This window comes from Euleptes europaea, chromosome 3, assembly GCF_029931775.1.
Source record: "Euleptes europaea isolate rEulEur1 chromosome 3, rEulEur1.hap1, whole genome shotgun sequence".
Lineage (NCBI taxonomy): Eukaryota > Metazoa > Chordata > Lepidosauria > Squamata > Sphaerodactylidae > Euleptes > Euleptes europaea.
In genome coordinates, this window is record NC_079314.1 from 98,912,356 (window position 1) to 98,932,440 (window position 20,085).

At 43.3% G+C, this 20,085-nt stretch overlaps 1 protein-coding gene across 1 annotated transcript in view; it reads right to left on the bottom strand.

The window, feature by feature from the left end:
* The window catches only part of TBXAS1 (thromboxane A synthase 1), a 280,650-nt gene that overhangs the window by 51,894 nt on the left and 208,671 nt on the right, over positions 1-20,085 (bottom strand). The window contains exon 10 of the mRNA XM_056847438.1: positions 18,495-18,800. Within this exon, the coding sequence (XP_056703416.1) occupies positions 18,495-18,800 (306 nt within the window). The remainder of the gene's footprint in view (positions 1-18,494; positions 18,801-20,085) is intronic.

Sequence of the window (20,085 nt, forward strand, 5' to 3'; positions counted from 1 at the left end):
TGCCAAAGCAGCCATTTTTCTCCAGGTGATCTGATCTCTATCGGCTGGAGATCAGTTGAATTAGCAGGAGATCTCCTGCTACTACCAGGCAGTTGGCAACCCTAGTTGCCAGCTCCAGGTAGGAAAATGCCTGGTGATTTGGGGATGGAGCCTGGAGAGGGAGGTGTTTGGGGAGGGACCTCAGGGGGTATAATGGAATCCACCCCTCCAAAGCAGCCATTTTCTCCCAGATAACTCTGTAGTCTGGAGATCAATGATAATTTCCAGGCCCCACATGGAGGTTGGCAACATTATGAGGGGTACCAGTATGAATGCTCCCCTTTCTGCGAACAAAACCACTCCCCTACAAATAAAGAAGTAGCACAGCACTTATAGGCGGGGTTAAAACAGTTGGAAAGAAGCTATGGCCTGATGGAAGACCACCTCCTTTTCATGTAGAAGGCCCCAGGTTCAGTCCCCAAATCTCAGGTAGCAGGTGCTGGGGAAAACTTTCCTTGGCTCTAGAACCTAGAGAAATGCTGCCAGCCAGAGAAAAAGAACGCTGAGCTAGACCAGCTAGTGGTCTGACTCATTATATAGTAAAATCCTTTATAGGCTAGTTTCCCATCTGCAAAGATTCCTTCATTTATAGGCTAGTGGGATATAAACATTTTAATAAATAAAATAAGTAGGCAGGGTAAGTGGTCTATGAAATTTATGTGCATTTAATCGCCTGTATACGGGCAAGAGAAAAATAATCTTTGTGAAGTAGAATTATGAAAATAAGAAAAAGGGCACAAACTGATAAGGCAAAAAAGATCTGATTCAGTCTCTGCTGTCAATCTCAAACTCAATCCCTACTATGGCACACCAGGTTAAATCTTTTTCTTGTGTTGTTTCCTGGGTAAGAAATTGCACTCTCCCATGTGCCTATAAACCCAGGCAGGGAAAAAAGGACATGTAACATCTTCCCCCAACCCCAGCCAGAGCTAATAGTTGTTCGGGGTATGTGTGCTGATTTCTATCCAGGAAACAGCAGATGAGATAAAGGTTAGGAAGAAGGAAAAGAAGAATTTGCTTTTATATTCCGACTTTGTTTACCTTTTTAAGGAGAATCAGACCGGCTTACAATCTCCTTCTCTTCCTCTCCCCACAACAGGCACCTTGTGAGGTAGGTAAGGCTACCACAGAGAGAACTGTGACTAGCTCAAGGTCACCCAGCTGGCTTCATGTGTAGGAGTGGGGAAACCAACCCAGTTTTCCAGATTACAGCCCACCGCTCTTAACCATTACAACACGCTGGCTCTCTTAACCCCACCTCATCCCAGCATTTTAGCCTAGATTCAACCCCACTCCTCTTCTTCTGGCTACTTTTAAATAAATTTAAACATATCAGGAGAGCCAATGGATTTCATGCATCTCATCAAACTAATGTATTGCCGTCGTCCCCCAAAAAATCACTTTGTTTTGTTACTTATTTATTATTGTACTTTTAATATGATATAATCTAATCTATCTATTTTATATTCTGTTTGGTAGATATAATAGTTATTCAGGTGGACTAGCATTCAGCACAAAAACAAATTATGAGAGAACAGGTATTGTTTGTGAATCATGACAGAGTAATTACCACCAAAAGGCAAATGCGTCATCTGAAGAGGACTTGGATGAAAACAGGCATCTACTGTTGAAATGAAGCCAACTTTTAGTACATGGTGAGACACACTAAGCATCAATGCAGTGTGGAAAATACTATATACTTAAAAGTGATACATATGAGAGAGGCAACATGTAATTAGAATTCAGTCAAAATGGCAGGATTAAGAAAAAAAAGTATAAACGTTGTCCTAAATAATGCTTAGCACCTGTGGGAGAGAAGAAAACCTTTGCTCATTTAGACCACCTTGGGCATTTTTAGCTGCAGTCCTAAGAACACGTTCCTGAGAGTAAGCCCTGCTGAATATAACAGAAGTTATTTCTGAGTAGGCTTATTTAGGATTGAAGAAGAAGAAGAGTTGGTTTTTATATGCCAACCTTCTCTGCCACTTAAGGAAGAATCAAACTGGCTTACAGTTACCCTCCCTTCCCCTCCCCAAAACAGGCACCCTGTGAGGTAGGAAAGGCTGAGAGAGCGTGACTCGCCCAAGGTCACCCAGCTGGCTTTGTGTGTTGGAGTGGGGGAACAAATCCAGTTCACCAGATTAGCGTCTGCTGCTCATGTGGAGGAGTATGGAATCAAACCCGGTTCTCCAGATCCGAGTCCACTGCTCCAAACCACCGCTACACCACGCTGGCTCTCTTAATATATATACACTGCGATCTAAAACATTATTATACCCTTCTAAGCCCATTTACCCTAACCTGGGTAACACAGGCTAGCCCGAGCTCATCAGATCTTGGAAGCTAAGCAGGGTCAGCCCTGGTTGGTACTTGGATGGGAGACCTCCAAGGAATATCAGGGTTGCTACACAGACAATGTAGACAAATGGCAAACAAACCACCTCCGAACGTCTCTTGCCTTGAATAGCCTATTGGAGTGGCCAGACGTTTACTGTGACTGGACAGAAAAAGAAAAAAAAAGCAGTCCATTGACTTCAGTGGTCAGATTGGAGTAACGCTGCATAGGACTGGGCCAAGAATACCTTCCTCCCACTGCCCGGAGCTTGGAGTCTTAGAGCCTGGAAGAGTCTACTCTGGCCCTGACGTTTCCATCTTGCTGCTGTACTAATCATCTCCACACTGCCTTGAATTGCCTTTTCTCTTCATTTCTTCCAGTGAGCTTTAGCCCAAGAAACTGTGGTGGCTCATTTACCCATACCTTCTATTTGTGCAACATCTTTATTGCCATGTAATTCAAACCCCTTTAAATTTCAGGAGTAAGTCTGCCGAGTGTGAGAGAACAGACCCAACCAGAGGGGAGGCGATCCTGGATTTAATACTCTGTGGTGCTGCCAGTGATTTAGTGCGGGATGTGGATGTAGTTGAGCCAGTTGGCAATAGTGATCACAATGGCATCAAATTTAATTTATATGCAAGTGGGAAAGTGACTGGGAAATCTCACACAATTACCTTTGACTTTAAAAGAGGGAACTTCTCTAAAATGAGAAAACTGGTAAAGAGGAAGTTGAAAGGAACAGTTAAGAGGGTTAAATCTCTTGAAAAGGTTGGGGGTTACTCAAGTTCACATTACTAGAGGCTCAGCTAGCTTGTATACCGCAGGTCAGGAAAGGTAGTAATAAGTCCAAGAGGTCACCACCATGGCTAACGGGTAAGGTGAAGGAAGCAATTAGAGAAAAAAAGTCTTCCTTCAGAGACTGGAAGGTTTGCCCAAACAAGGCAAACAGAAGCAAACACAAACTTGCACAAAGGAAATGCAAGCAGATAATTAGAGATGCAAAAAAGGTTTTGAGGGGCATATTGCTAAACACATCAAAACAATCAATAAGAAATTCTTTAAGTATATTAGGAGTTGGAAACCAGCTAGGGAAGCGGTTGGACCATTGGATAACAATGGGAGTAAAGGAACTCTAAGGGAGGATAAAGCGATTGCTGAAAAACTAAACGAATTCTTCTCATCTGTCTTCACTGTTGAAGATACAGGGCAGATTCCTTCTCCTGAACAGAGATTTTGGAGAGGGGAAAATGAGGAACTGAGGCAAATAGTGTTAACAAGGCAGGAAGTCCTACAACGTCTAGACAAACTGCAAACTAACAAGTCACAGGGACCAGACGGTATTCATCCTAAAGTTCTTCAAGAACTCAAATGGGAAATTGCTGAACTTCTAACAAAGATATGTAATATGTCCCTTCGATCAGCCTCTGTACCAGAGGACTGGAGAATGGCCAATGTAACACCCATTTATAAAAAAGGTTCCAGGGGGGACCCAGGAAATTACAAGCCAGTTCGCTTAACGTCTGTTCCTGGTAAATTAGTGGAAAGCAATATTAAAGATAGAATTGTCAAGCATATAGAAGGGCAAGGTCTGCTGGGCAAAACCCAACATGGCTTCTGTAAGGGTAGGTCCTGTCTCACTAACCTATTAGAGTTTTGTGAAAGCGTCAATAAGCATGTGGATAGGAATGAGCCTGTGGATATTGTGTATTTGGATTTCCAAAAAGCTTTTGACAAAGTCCCCCACCAAAGACTGCTAAGCAAACTTCATAGTCACGGGATAAGAGGACAAGTCCTCTTATGGATTGAGAGCTGGCTGAAAAATAGGAAGCAGAGAGTAGGAATCAATGGTCAGTTCTCACGATGGCAGGATGTGAGCAGTGGGCTGCCTCAGGGATCTGTGTTGGGACCAGTGCTTTTCAACCTGTTCATCAATGACCTGGAGTTGGAGTTAAACAGTAAAGTAGCCAAGTTTGCAGATGACACCAAATTATTTAGGGTGGTTAAAACAAAATCGGACTGTTCAGAGCTCCAGAAGGATCTCTATATACTGGAAGCATGGGCATTAAAATGGCAGATGAGATTCAATGTAAGTGTAAAGTGATGCATATTGGCACAAAAAATCCCAACTTCACATATACACTGATGGGATCTGTGCTGGCAGCGACAGACCAAGAAAGGGATCTTGGGGTGGTAGTGGATAGCTCAATGAAGATGTCAGCCCAGTGTGCGGCTGCTGTAAAAAAGGCAAATTCCATGCTGGCCATAATTAGACGAGGAAAAGAGAATAAAACTACTGATATCATACTGCCCTTGTACAAATCTATGGTGAGACCACACTTGGAATACTGTGTACAGTTCTGGTCACCACACCTAAAAAAGGATATTACAGAGCTTGAAAAGGTGCAGAAAAGAGCAACCAAAATGATTAGTGGACTAGAGCAACTGTCCTATGGGGGGCGGTTAAGACGCTTAGGGCTGTTTAGCTTGGAAAGAAGGCGGCTGAGGGGAGACATGATAGAGGTCTATAAAATTATGCATGGTTTGGAGAGAGTGGACAGGGAGAAGTTTTTCTCCCTCTCCCATAATACTAGAACACGGGGTCATCTGCTAAAGCTGGAGGGTGAGAGATTCAAAACAGATAAAAGGAAGTATTTTTTCACACAATGCATAGTTAAACTGTGGAACTCCCCGCCCCAGGATGTGGTGATGGCTGCCAGCTTGGAGGGCTTTAAGAGGGCAGTGGACATGTTCATGGAGGAGAGGGGTATTCATTGCTGTTAGTTAGAATGGATACTAGTCATGCTGCATACCTATTCTCTCTAGTATCAGAGGAGCATGCCTATTATTTTGGGTGCAGTGGAACACAGGCAGGATGGTGCTGCTGCACTCGTCTTGTTTGGGGGCTTCCTAGAGGCACCTGGTTGGCCACAGTGTGAACAGACTGCTGGACTTGATGGGCCTTGGTCTGATCCAGCAGGGCCTTTCTTATGTTCTTATGATGGTAAAAAAAAATATTCAATCTGCTACCTTATGATAGGACTTCCTAATCTACTGACCATGTTGGGCTTCAGCACCCTGCCCAATTTTAAGGCAATCCCTTTGTCTCATACAGTGGTGTATCGGGAATGACCTCCTTTTGTATATGACACAAAGCCGGAAACGGTGACTTGGTTAATGGGAACTTTACTTCACCCTCCAAGATTTTGCTTTTAAGTTCCATCCTTAAACGTGGCTCTTAAAATCCATATAAACTACATGTCACACAGTACAATCTTATGCAGAGTTACTCCAGTCTAAACCAATTGATATCATTGGGTTTAGACTGAAGGAGAAGAAGAAGAAGAGTTGGTTTTTACATGCCGACTTTCTCTACCATTTAAGGGCGACTCAAACCGGCTTACAATCACCTTCCCTCCCCCTCCCCCTGTGAGGTAGGTGAGGCTGAGAGAACTCTAACAGAGATGTGACTAGCCCAAGGTCACCCAGGTGGCTTCATGTGTAGGAGTGGGGAAATCAACCCAATTCACCAGATTAGCATCTGCCGCTCATGTGGAGGAATGGGGAATCAAGCCCGGTTCTCCAGATTAGAGTCCACCACTCCAAACCACTGCTCTTAACCACTACACCACGCTGGCTCTCCACTGCACCCCGCTGGTGCAACTCTGCCCAGGATTGCGCTGAAAGTGACACGGAGGCATCGGATTACGCTTCCTAATTCAAAGATGAAAGGCTAAAAGGCTGAGGTTGTTTCAATTTGTTAAATTTCATTTTGATTCTCGCTTGCATTGCTTTTTTGCCTGAGCTTCTAAGGTGAAGGAAAAGGGTAGCAGTCCCCCTTCCCTGACTCACTAATGTGGAACCTTGTGGGCTGCCCAGACTACAGGTAGAACTAATCTGAAATGATGCCTGGTAACTGCAACGTGCAATTTCAGACTCAAGGCACCAATTTCCCAGTCAGTTTGTAGTGACACTGTGCTACTGTAACAGGCTTTCTGCACAATTATCATCACACTAAGTAAGATATTCATTTCAAGGAGAGGAGATGGGAGCGCCATAAAATTACCCTTCCCCCCATTCTAAAGAAGGGGCTCCTTCCCAAAGTCAAGGAAATACTTTTTCAAAAAAAGAAAGAAACCGATGAGATCTATAGAACTATGAGGAGAAAACAAAAAGGAATTCTGCAGGGAGGAACTTGGTGACCAAGGGGGGAGGGGAAGGTCTAAGGGTTGCCAGGTCCCTCTTTGCCAGCAGCAGGAGATTTGGGGGGCAGAGCCTGAGGAGGGCGGGGTTTGGGGAGGGACTTCAATGCCATGGAGTCCAATTGCCAAAGCAGCCATTTTCTCTACCCGCTGGAGATCAGTTGTAATAACAGGAGATCTCCAGCTAGTACCTGGAGGTTGGCAACCCTAGGAAGTTCTCATACCAGTCCATGAGCTTTATATATGATGAGTTTTACAAGACAATCGGGCCTTACCCTTTACAACAGACCCCTTTCTTTATCTTTCTGAGGGGCAGGAACTTTGGCCTTCTACAGCCCAACTGTGAAAGTCAGTGAAACTAACACTAGTTTATTAGCTAGTTCCTAGTATCATTAACCCTGACCTGGATAGCTCAGGCTAGCCTGATCTCCTCAGATCTCAGAAGCTAAGCTGGGTTGACTCTGGCAAGTTTTTGGATGGGAGACCTCCAAGGAATACCAGGGTCGTGACGCAGAGGCAGGCAATGGCCCAACCACCTCTGAAAGTCTCTTGCCTTGAAACCCCCGTCGGGGTTGCCGTAAGTCAGATGTGACTTTATGCCCCCCCCAAAAAAGTCTGATTAATTTGTGTTACATTTGTCTCAGAAACACAGCAACAGATTTAAAATGTCCAGCATCTCTGGATGCAGAGCAAAACTACCTGAGAACATTCAGCTCTGTCGTCTGGAGACTTTATTCACAGTTTGCATTCCTAGAGCCTGAAGGCTGACTGAAAAACAGGCAGGAGGAGAAAGAAAAGCCACAGGACAGAATGCTCAAACGGCCTACAGCTGGAGGCTCAGGTGTCCGCCATGACACGTACCGCCTTATGTCAGCTTCAGTTATTGTGCCAGCTGTTTCTTGAAAAGTATGATTTGGCCATGGTGATCCATGGTCTGATCACACCTAGCTTAGATTACTGTTATGCGGTATACCGGGGTCTGCCTTCAAAAACTGTCTAGAAACTTCAGCTGATCCAAAATGCGGCAGCCAGGCTACTGTCAAGAGAGAAGGATACAGGGATCATGTTCCCCTGGTGCTGAAATATCCACACTGGCTGCCCATCTGTTCCAGGTACAATTTAAACTGCTGGTGACTCCCTTTGAGGTCCCTTACAGCTAGGGTTGCCAACCTCCAGGTAGTAGCTGGAGATCTCCTGCTATTCCAACTGATCTCCAGCCAATACAGATCAGTTCCCCTGGAGAAAATGGCCGCTTTGGCAATTGGACTCTATGGCATTGAAGTCCCTCCCCTCCCCAAACCCCGCCCTCTTCAGGCTCTGCCCCAAAAACCTCTCGCCAGTGGAGAAGAGGAATCTGGCAACCCTACACCTGCAGGAACCTATCAAGCCTAGTTCTAGGAGAGTCATATTAAGTTGTTCAATGCTCTATGCTGTTTTTATGTCCTGGGTGGTTTTTTAATATGTGTGTGTGTGTATAGTGCCATCAAGTCACAGCTGACATACGGTGACCCCAGCAAGGGGTTTTCAAGGCAAGTGAGAAGCAGAGGCAGCTTGCCATTGCCTTCCTCTGCAGAGTCTTTCTTGGTGGTCACCCTTCCAAGTACTGACCCTGTTAACTTCTGAGATCTGACGTGATTGGGCAGTACCGTGGAACTTTCCCTCCTGGGTTTTTCATACTTTCCTTTATCTCTTAGAAGCTCCTTGATCCATTGATCTTGACCAGCGTAAATCTAATGTTTGAGGGATATAAGGACTGAAATAAATCTTGCCACTGACAATGTAGCCTTGGGATCCCTGTCACCCAACAAAAAAGGCATTATGTCAGAGATAGAGGCATTAGATTTATATGTTAAAAGGGGAGAGATACAACGTGATCAAAGTTCCTCATAAAAGCAGCATTCCAAGAGGGTAGGTTTTTCATATTGGGTTTTTAATTGTTTACAACTTTTATCATGCTGTGTTTTTATTTTGCTTTTGTTTGTGAGCTGTCTTGAGAGGTTTCTCTGGAGAGGTGGCCCAGAATTATTCTAAACAAATACAAAGAATAATCATGTGATTTCTTAAAGTCTAACAGATGAATCATGGCTTAAGTCTGAACGCATCTGTCTTTTACTAAGGCAGTCCAGTGATTGGCCCATCTACCCTAGAACTCAACATTAAGTGGCTCCAGGATCTCAGGCAGAGAAAGGTCCTTCTCAGTATCAGCTATCCAAGATTATTTTTTAACCTGAGATGCCTGGGATTGAACCTGCAGCCTTGAGCCAGCAAAATATGTGCTCTGCCATTGATCCTGATCTCAAAGCTTTTATGGATTGCACTGCAGCCCATTTCATCAGATACTTGGGTGCATTATTTGGAGCCAAGGTACTCAATGCAGCTGTGTTTTTCACACCTAACTGCAATAAACAAAAATATTGGGAAACAAAGTGGCTTTGCACAAGTCCAATTATTCCCATGATCAGTTGTCTAATTATCCTGTCTCTACAGGATTGTTTTTTTAAGAGCCTTCCCCCCACCCTTTTTAGGAAGCTACTGCCTGCCAAAGAAGCAAGCTTGACTGTTGTTAATTAGAGAAAGGAGTGGGAGAAAAAATAACAACAAAATGAATTGACTAAATTCATGTGATATAGATATTCTCTCACATCAAGGAGAGAACAAAATTCATCTTTTATTTAGAAGTAACTCTGCCAAAAAAAGAAAGAACGAAGAAAAGAAAGAAATCGACATCACTCTCCCTAGAACACAGCATTGTGCTAAAATATTTTACCCTTTGGCTTCCACATTTCTCCGGAATAGCCACAGGATCAAAGCTCCACTGAGTGAGAATAACACCTTGAGATTAATTATCCAGTTATCTACCTCATCAGGCTGCTGAACTCTGTCTCTGGCTTGCAGAACACCTCTATCATATTGCACCTTCATAATGCATACAAAATACATAGCAAAATACTGAAGCAGCTGACTGAGAAATTTGACTTATACAATGCACTTTGGCTTCTTTTCTGACATGCAGAGGAGAGGATTCTGCTCCTCTGAAGGGCTGGGCCAAGCCAAAGGGCAAGTCCAAACCATCGGTCTGAGAGGCAGGCTCCAGTCAGATCCCAAAGTGGAGTATAGAGGGGTAAATGAGGTACAGAGAGATGAGCAGAGAACTGGAGTGGAAGGCCAAGAGACCAGGAAAAGCTTTTCAAAGTTTTAAGGAAAATTCAAAAACAAAAGCCACAGAATACCTTTTATTAGGGCCAACAAAAATAACACACAACTTTCCGGCTTTCTTCAGAACTTTGCACCTGGCTACATGTATAAAAAATTAGGGGGGTAGGGTTGCCAACCTCCAGGTACTGTTGTACAAAGTCAGTATAGGAATGAATGTGTCACTTAATAACAAAATACAAAGCAACGTAAGTTCCAATGCAATAGCATATAGTACAATATGTTTCCAATACTGAAATACACTGGAATAGCTTGTATACAATTGTTACAAAATAATGTGGGAAACCTCAAAACAACTATCTAAATGGAAAAGTCCCACAGTAGCTGGAAACAATGAGAGCAATTCAAAGTCTTCCCTGTAGCCGAAAATAATGTCATTGATGGTGCTACATGTCTCTACTCCCATTGTGAAATTGACACGGAGTGCGACCGACTAGTAACACACAGTCTTCTTCAATCCGTTTCACCTTGCGTTTGAGACTTTGGATTGCTCTCATTGTTTCCAGCTACTTTCCAAAGAGGCCATTTTCTCCAGGTGAACTGATCTCTATTGACTGGAGATCAGTTGTAATAGCAGGAGATCTCCTGCTACCATCTGGAGGAAACAAGACGTGGAGCAATGGAGATCCGGTAATATTCCATTTCGTGTACACTTTCTCAAGCCTTCAATTTTTCCGTGCAAATTTCATTCAAAATATGAAGGAATGTACCTTTCCTATGTCTTGTTTCCGTTGCCATATGATATAATATTTACGAACTCTATCGATATCGAACTGATATGAATTGAGCGTTTTCGCCGGTATATCTTCACAATTGTGTTTGTTTTGGGACCTTTTGACCCATTGTTGTACATTTGTTGCTTTAGAAGTGTATCTGTTTCTATATCCTTAATATATTCTTCTAATTGCAAAAACTGCATGATTATTTTCCTATATTGGAAACATTTATTTGGTGCCATATTTTGAATTCTATACTCCTGCAAGCACTTGTAAGCCGTTCGTTTGATTACTACCATCTGGAGGTTGGCAACCCTAGAAGTGAACCACTCCTTCCCATACACAAGACCAGTTTTGTTCGTTGTTCCCAAGTAAATGATAATATACATGTACAGAAACTGAACACCTGACACTATTGCAACACCTAGGACATATTTCTGTGGACAAAATAAATATGTTCTGCAGATGTGCAGACCCCACTGTGGGACTACACAGAGGCCATAGAGGAGACCATAAATCTTGAAAATAAATGAATGAGGGACAGGATTTCACTAGACGGGACACTAGAAAGTTAAGCTGGCCTCTCTCATTTACTACTGCTTAAATGAATTCCTTTTGCTTTCTCTTCAGGAAGCATTAACCAGACCCTGTAGTACAAAGTACAATGTTCTTTAATGACACAGATGAGATCTCTGTCCAAACGTTACCTTTCAGCTAGATAACATTTCCAGTAGATGACAGCAACAAAATCATTTCATACATGTCTGAACTGAGTGAAATCAAGGTGAAACATGTCTCCTATCATCCTAATCATATAGTATTTGGGGGTGGAGAAAATCATTTTTTGCTAATACCTTCACTTTATTGATATGCTGAGAGAGAAAACCATAACATATAACCGGTGTTATATCCAGTTAACCATTAGTTCACCTTGTTTAGTACTGTCTGTTCTCAGTGACTCCTCAAGGCAGAAGTTTTCCCCCAACACTTGCTATCTGAGACCCTTTAACAAGAGATACCAGGCATTGAGTTGAGGCCTTCAGTACATCAAGCATACGTTCTACTCCCGAACAGAGGAAATACTTGTGCACTCTTTCTCCCCAGTTTTTCTGTGTATGTTTTGGGCTTTTTAAAAATGTTTGGTTAATTTGTTCTCTCCACACTTTGAATATTGGTTGAAAGAGATAAAAATTCTACTCTTTTATGTCTCTCGAACCTCCTTGTTTGTGTGCTAAATTTCATTATAGTTCAGACTAATAAAATCACCAGTAATTTTGTGAAGCCCTGACCTGGATGGCTCAGGCTAGCCCGAGCTTGTCAGATCTTGGAAATTAAACAGGGTCAGCCCTGGTTATTACTTGGATGTGAGACCACCAAGGAACTACAGGGTTGCTAAGCCTTGAAAACCCTAGGGGTCCCCATAGGTCAGATGCGACTTGACGGCAATTTCCACTACCAATTTTGTGAAGGCTCTGAATTCTCATGTGCCTCAGAAATTCCAAAATCTCTATATGGATCACTTCATAATCATAAAACATGGAGATGGAGAAGGAGACCAAGATGTCAAAAGACAAACTGGTAGGAGCTACTTTTTTATTGGTCTTGGACTGTATTAAATAAATTTAATTTGGTAGGAGCTACTGTGCTCTGGGCCCTGACTTGGATGGCCCAGGCTAGCCTGATCTTGTCAGATCTCAGAAGCTAAGCAGGGTCGGCCCTGGTTAGTATTTGGATGGGAGACCACCAAGGAATACCAGGGTTGCTGTGCAGAGGAAGGCACTGGCAAACCACCTCTGTTAGTCTCTTGCCATGAAAACCCCAAAAGGGGTCGCCATAAGTCGGCTGCGACTTGACAGCACTTTACACACACACACACACTGTGCTCTGGATTATGGTATACTAGAACTACATGGTCTTCTAAACACTATAGTCTGAGCCCACAAATATTTTCCCTCCCGACCGTATGAAAAGAAACCCAAACACTGAACCATGATTGTTTCCTACATCAAATTCACATTTTAGATGGAATAGGTAGTATGTCTGCTGCTGCTTAGTATTAATGGATGAACAAATTGTTATGACATGAAAAAATAAAATATGCAGGTATTAGCCAGGGACAACGGGGTGGGATGCAGAGGAAAAGGGAATTCAAAACCAGCTCAAATCACTAATGATGCTACTTTACATAACCATCAAATGGAAATGTGTTTCCATTCCTTCTGGCATCTGGTCATTCAGCTTTCACTTCACACAATTATTGACAAATAAATGGCCTGGTTGATTTCCATTAATGCTGTCCTAATTTATGTATGTAACTGGGGGGGGGGGGGAATTCCATTTCGACCTAACACTAATCACAAATCTGATCATTTTTTAGAGCCACAACACCAAGCAACCAATAGCAATGAAATTCCATCACCAGTTGTTGCTTGGATTCAGTATTTCTTAATAAATTAGACAAGAGTTCTTGTCAGCATTCAGACTTTGTTAAATAGCTATGTCAATAATTCTGGAGTTTGATTTTTAGGCTATGCCATGCTGTTTCTGTTCTTTATTTCATATGATCTCTCTCACCTTTGCACACAATCCCACTCTTACGTACATATATACACACGAACATGTACACATGTGCACACATACACATAAAACAGACTACTTATTGATGGAATTTCTTCTGCTACTTATAAGAAACTTTTACTCAAAGAGGACATACATGTCTCTCTGCAGTCTCCCAAAAGCCACAAATACGTTTGCCAAAAAAAGGAGAGGAGTTACTTTAATATAATTTCTTGTTCTATCTCTTCCCAATGCCTATCAACACGACATCTCAATATAAGAGGAGGGGATCTTGACACATACAGCAAAACTGCATTGCCTCAGCTGAATCTAGCTTTTCAGTACCAAAGATGTGATGAGTAATTAGGCTGGGGAGGACTGGGAGGGTTTCTTTTAAATGGAAGATATTCAAACTGAACAACCACCTTTAACAGAATGCTTTCTATCTTCCAATGTTTGTTCCAGCTAACACTTTACAGGAGAGCTGTGCTATCTTGGTCAGCTAAATTGCTATTGATTAAATGATCAGGTTTCACGGGCTGAAGTTGGTTCCCAGTTCATTCCCAGTTCCTTTTTCACATTTCCTAGTTTCTGAATCCTGAGGACAATTTAAAAGCTCTGTACCCCAAATTAAGGGGACCCTCACATTCAGGGGACGTATACTAGTTTCTGATCCAAAGCCCAGTTCTTGTGCCAGCTGCTCCAAAGTGGGGTGTCCCCAGGACAAATGCACATACAGACCTTGGGGCCCAGCTGCACCACAAAACAATCTTTGGACCACTCCACATCATACATACCTACACTCTGGAGACTGTTTCCTGCAAGAAGACATATGGCAGTGCCCAGTCCAAATGCTGGCTCTGGCACCACAAGCTTCTATTTGGGTGGACACTTTGGAGCAACAGGCATAAGAACTGGTCTTTGGACCAAACACTAACATGTGTCTTCTTGGAAAGCAGAGTCCCCTGAATATGGGGGTGTATGGTGTGTGGTGGTCCAAACTTTATTTTGGGGTGTAGAGCTTTTAAATTGTCCTCAACATTTGTCACTGGATTCCCAAATAAGGAACTGGGAAGTATGAATAAGGCACTGGGAACCAACTTCAGCCACCTTCAGGTCCCTTATGTTAATACATATGCAAAGATGCCGGGGCCCAATTAACTGACTAATTCATAAACTCATGAGAGCAGCAGCACTGTTAGGGTTCTTCCTCATGACTTAAAAAGCTGAAAAACTTTGATGATTAGGAGCATCTGACAATGGGCCGCTTGTAGCCTCTTTTAAAATGGAAAACCCAAAGCTCTGAAGCTGCCATTTTGAGGGAATGGCTGGTTAAAAAAGCATGAAAACTTTACATACCTCCTTCTCAAGGACAGCACTGTATACCCTATTGCCCACACTTATTTTAATCTTTGGCAGAAAAATGGCATTTAAAGCACCAAGGCTGCAGTCCTATGTGCACTTACTTATTTATAAGACCCAATGAACACAGTGGGATTTACTCCAGGAGTATGCGTGCAAACCTGCCTTTACATTTAAGCAGCACTTTGTCTGATTCAGTTTCTAGAATATGAACAGGCTTTAAAAAAAACAATCAGAATTCTTGAATATTTACTTGTGCCTCGTTTCCCAATTCTAGAAGTTTCTGAGTAGCGCTGAAAGCAGCAGGTGTACAACCGCACAAGGTAAAGGGAAGGTGAGACTAGAAATATTTGTCAGTTTAAATGCATCAGAGAGGCTTCGCCGTGCCTCTTGACAGAATATACAACTTCCCTATTGCTGGAAAGACTAGGAAGAGGAAATCTATCCCCCCACCCCATTTTAGCAGTCTTCATACTCGAAATGTAAACCCTTTGACCGACACATGCAATATTTAAATGCAGCTAACCAGAGACCTTACCAGGAAAGTAGAGACAGACATTTGTTTATCCTCTAAAAGCATACCGTAGTGATTAAGTCACAAAAACTCCTGTTGGCAATACAGGCTCTGAAGTGTATCCCCCCCCCCACACACACACACAAATAAAGAAATCAAAGTGGTACAAGTTTTCGACAACACAGACAGCACAATGATTTCCACTGGCCACGCTTGCTTGTTTTGCAAGTGTGCATGGTCATATCGTGTGTGCGGTAGCATCTTTCACCTACGGAATTCTTTTTTTCTCCAAAGTCTATCGACGCCACAGCCTCCCTGGATACGTTGCAAGCTTCATCTGTCAGCATATTTGCTTAGCAAAGCTTGGCCTCTATAGTTGCCGGCTTCTGAGTGTAAAGTGCCTTGAGAGACGGCACGAAAGGCACCAAATACATGCAAATTGTTGTGGGTAGTTCCTTGACAGCGGTGCCGCTGAAACACTCGCTTCCGTTTTTCTCTAATGCGCGGAGAAAGCAGCTTCTGCCGCTAAGGGGATTCAGTGTATAAACAGCTTTAAAATATAAAGTATTTGATTAGGTGAGCTGACACACACCAAAACAAGTACTTCTTGCTGTGTGGGTGTGTGAGAGACAGAGACTCTGGGCTGGGAAGACTCCTCTCGAAGGCATCACTTAACGTAATACTTTGGATTCTAATGCCCGTGGTGTTAAATCAATGAGGGGTCATGCTATCCTTCACTGTATGAACAGTGGGGACTTGATGATAACTTATAGTTACCTTGCCTTCTAGGGGCCGTGACTCAGTGGTAGAGCATCTGCTTGGCATGCAGAAGGTCCCAGGTTCAATCCCCGGCATCTCCAGTTAAAGGGACTACGCAAGGAGGTGATGTGAAAGACCCCTGCCTGAGACCCTGGAGAGCCGCTGCCGGTCTGAGTAGACAATACTGACTTTGATGGACTTTGATGGCCTGATTCAGTATAAGGCAGCTTCATATGTTCATATATGTTCACATTATAAAAAAAAGGTATGATGCAATGTAATGAGAGTAGTGGGCAATGGATTTGTGAAAGAGGGTGTGTATGGAGTTATTTTGCCAGGCCACAGAGGTAAGGTGCTGTGCCCTTAAGTCTCATATAAGAAGGGCAGAAATTTTGCATTTTTGATTCAAGCTTGATTATTCAACTGTTTAAATTGATTAAAGCCTGGAGCCCATGATAATTCATCACTAGCTCATGTTGAGCAAAATTACCATTTTTATCGCTTTTTGGTTGATACTGAGAACTTAGGCCAAACTACATGTGATGTGGTTAATCTGCCTCAGCTTTAAAAAAAGAACAAGAAAAGCAGCCATAAGAGGCAGCAGTCTTACATTGAAGACCAAAGGCGGGGGGGGGGGGGGTTGCCTATTTCCTGTTGGGTCATATTGCCAGTCAAAGTGGCCCTTCCTTGCAATTTTTTTCAGGGGGGGGGGATAAAGGATCCCTGTGAGGACAAAGGAAATGGATAGGGTTTCCAGCTCCGGATTGGGAAACTCCTGGAGATTTTGGGGGGTGGAACTTGAGGAGGGGGGACTTGAATGGGGTATAATGCCATAAAGCAGTTATTTTTCCAGGTGAACTGATTTCTGTCGCCTGCAGATCAGTTGTAATAGTTGGCAACCGTACAAATGGACAGGGTTGCCAGGTCCCTCTTTGCCACCGGCTAGAGGTTTTTGGGGCGGAGCCTGAGGAGGGTGGGGTTTGGGGAGGGACTTTAGTGCCATATCAGTCTTTCAATGCCAAAGCAGTCATTTTCTCCAGGGGAACTGATCTCTATCGGCTGGAGATCAGTTGTAATAGCAGGAGATCTCCAGCCGCCACCTGGAGGTTGGCAACCCTAGCTGCAGATCAGTTGTACTAGTTGGCAACCCTACAAATGGAGAGGATTATTTTGAGTAAAAAAATGGTCCTGTAGGAAAGTTTTAAGCAGATCTTTCCTATTCGCCAATCCTCAGCTCAAAATGTTAGCCATCTTTGGCTCCTTAAAAAAAAAAAAAGAGCGGGGCAAATTTACATGCTGCTGTGCATTGTGTGTAGTTTAACACAGGCTGTATATTTAACAGGGGGAAATCAATTTAAATGATTAAATTCCACCAACTGCTTGCAGTTCCGAAAGGCTGTAATTCAAATAATTATATTTGTACAAATACAGGGTAGCTCAGTGAGCATCCCTTTCATTAAGGGCATGCTCTGGATCAGACACTCTCCCTCAGATTGCTTCCCCAAAGGGAGAAAGGCCATTGCTAATTTCCGTAGGTTAATTCAATGAAATGCGCACAGTTGTTAAAGTTGTCTACTACATGTACGCTGGTTAAACTTAAAATAAGTTCACACATGGCAGGAAAACTACTCGGCCTGGGTGATTTAAAATGGGCCACGTAGCAACCCAGCCAGAGACCAAAAGTCTTCACAGCAATCAAGGCCTGAACACCCAGAGGGCAAAATGAAGATTTGGTGCAGGTGTCTCCATAGAAAAGCACAGCGATGCCAACCTCCCCCCTGAAACGGGGGCACTCCCCGGCAGTCAAAGCTGGAGGTATGAGAGTTTGTAAGAAACTGGAGAAAAGCGCAGCTTCTCTATTGGTCCGCTTTGCCTCCGCCGCTCTGGATATTTTATCATGATACGTTGTCTTAAGCCACTGGAGGAGAAGGCAAAAGAGTTGCCAAAAATTCTAATTCCTTTTGCTAACTTTTAGGAAGTGCATTTGTAGGGTTGCCAGCTCTGGGTTGGGAAATACCTGGAGATTTTGGGGGTGGAGCCTGAGGAAGGCGGGGTTTGGGGAGGGGAGGGACTTCAACGCCATAGAGCCCAAGTGCCAAAGCAGCCATTTTCTCCAGGTGAACTGGTCTCTATCGGCTGGAGATCAGTTGTAACAGCAGGAGACCTTCAGCCACCACCTGGAGTTTGGCAACCCTATTCATTTGGGACGTGGGGACACATTTGTGATGTGTCTTGATATCTAACCAGAATATTATCTAAATTAGTGTTTCTTAATTATTTTTCCATAGTTTTTCATCTCTAGGGGCACTAAAAACTACTCCAGTTATAACTTTTGGAAATTGCTAAGTATTTTTGGAAGATAAAATGCACTTCTATAGGAGCTAATTGATATAAAAGAAGTAATTGTCCAGTTATTGTTTAAGAATTAAACATTCACTGTTTTTCAGCCTAGCTGGCAACAGAAATCAGTTGTGCCCAGTACCCACCTATTTTGGAGTTTGTTGATACTGTTTTTCTTACTTACACTGTGACACTACAGGTTTGAGCCACCCTTCTCCTTTGTATGCAATCTATGCAAGTCATACCAGAAAATAGAATACATTGGCCATGATTTGACAGAAAGCTTTGGTTGGCATTTGACTTGACTTGAATCTGTGCATCTTATTTGATACAACACCATACATATCATTCTTTAAATAAATGGCTTTGGTTGCCATTTGTCAAGTAATTCTGTTCGGTCTGGCTGGAGAATTTCCCCTCTTTGTGCAGAACATAGGAAATCAAGCATGGTGTCTACTCACATGTTTTGCAAAGAATTCATCTACCTCGCGGAGCAACTTCTCCTGGCACTCGGGATTGGTGGCTAGCAGGTACGTGGCGAAAGAGAGGGTGCTGTTGGCGGTTTCGTAGCCAGCGATCAAGAACAAGAAGGCCTGGCCAGATATCTCGTCATTACTCAATGTTTTAGGCTGCTTCTTTGGGAGCTCTTTGTTAGCAGCTGTCTTGCTTTCCTCCAGACCTTGGCTGACGGTGTCAAAATGTTCCATGCTGGTGTCATTGGCAGGGTTCCGGGCATCAAGCATCAGCTGGAGGAAGTCCCTACGTCTCTGTAAATCACAGGGCGGTCACAGTAAGGAAGTGAACAAGCACATGGACACCCATTTATCCTGACACAGTTGAATGAAACAACTTTTTCACAAAAAGGGATGAGCTGTAATTTTGGAATTGCCTAATTAGAAGTGGCTATGATTTGACAGGAGTTTGGTCACATTATGACAAGCTAAGAGTCACTGGAAAAGACAATCATGCTAGGAAAAGTTGAAGGCAGCAGGAAAAGAGGAAGACCCAACAAGAGAGGGATTGACTCTATAAAGGAAGCCACGGCCCTCAGTTTGCAAGATCTGAGCAAGGCTGTTAAGGATAGGGCATTTAGGAGGACATTGATTCACAGGGTCGCCATGCGTCGGAAGCGACTTGATGGCACTTAACACACACACACACACACACAATCAGAAGCAGCAAGAGGAAAATGTTAGTAGCCCCATCCCATCCCATCCCATCCCACCACTCCTACACACAAAGCCAGCTGACCTTGGGCCAGTCATGGCTCTTAGAGCTCTCTCAGCCCCATCAACCTCACAGGGTATCTGTTGTGGGGAGGGGAAGGAAAGGTGATTGTAAGCAAGTTTGATTCTTCCTTAAGTTGTAGAGAAAATTGGCATATAAAAACCAAATTTTCTTCTCAAATCTTTGGCCTTTTAGAGTTGTATATTAAAACAAGCAACCCACCCCACAAATGTTAGCATTTTTAATTTGTGAGATGAATGGTGGTGTCAGGGAATGATAAACAGGGAGTTGCAATTGCCTCTGGAAGAAGGGTCTATGATTCCCAAGGAACTGGTACAACTGATTTTAGCAAGAGTTTTAAAAGTGACCCACTAAGCTGGCACATTACACATCATGTACAAATTTATGTTAGGATAAAAAGAGGTACTTTCTTGCCTTAACATAGAATCATAGAGTTGGAAGGGACCACCAGGGTCATCAAGTCCAACCCCCTGTACAATGCAAGAAATTCACAACTACCTCCCCCACACACACCCAGTGACCCCTACTCCATGCCCAGAAGATGACCAAGATGCCCTCCCTCTCATCATCTGCTTAAGGTCATAGAATCAGCATTGCTGACAGATGACCATCTAGCTCTTCTTAAAAACCTCCAGGGAAGGAGAACTTAACACCTCCCGAAGAAGCCTGTTCCACTGAGGAACCGCTGTGTTAGAAAATTCTTCCTAATGTCTAGATGGAAACTCTTTTGATTTAATTTCAAAACGTTGGTTCTGGTCCGACCTTCTGGGGTAACAGAAAACAACTTGGCACCATCCTCCATAG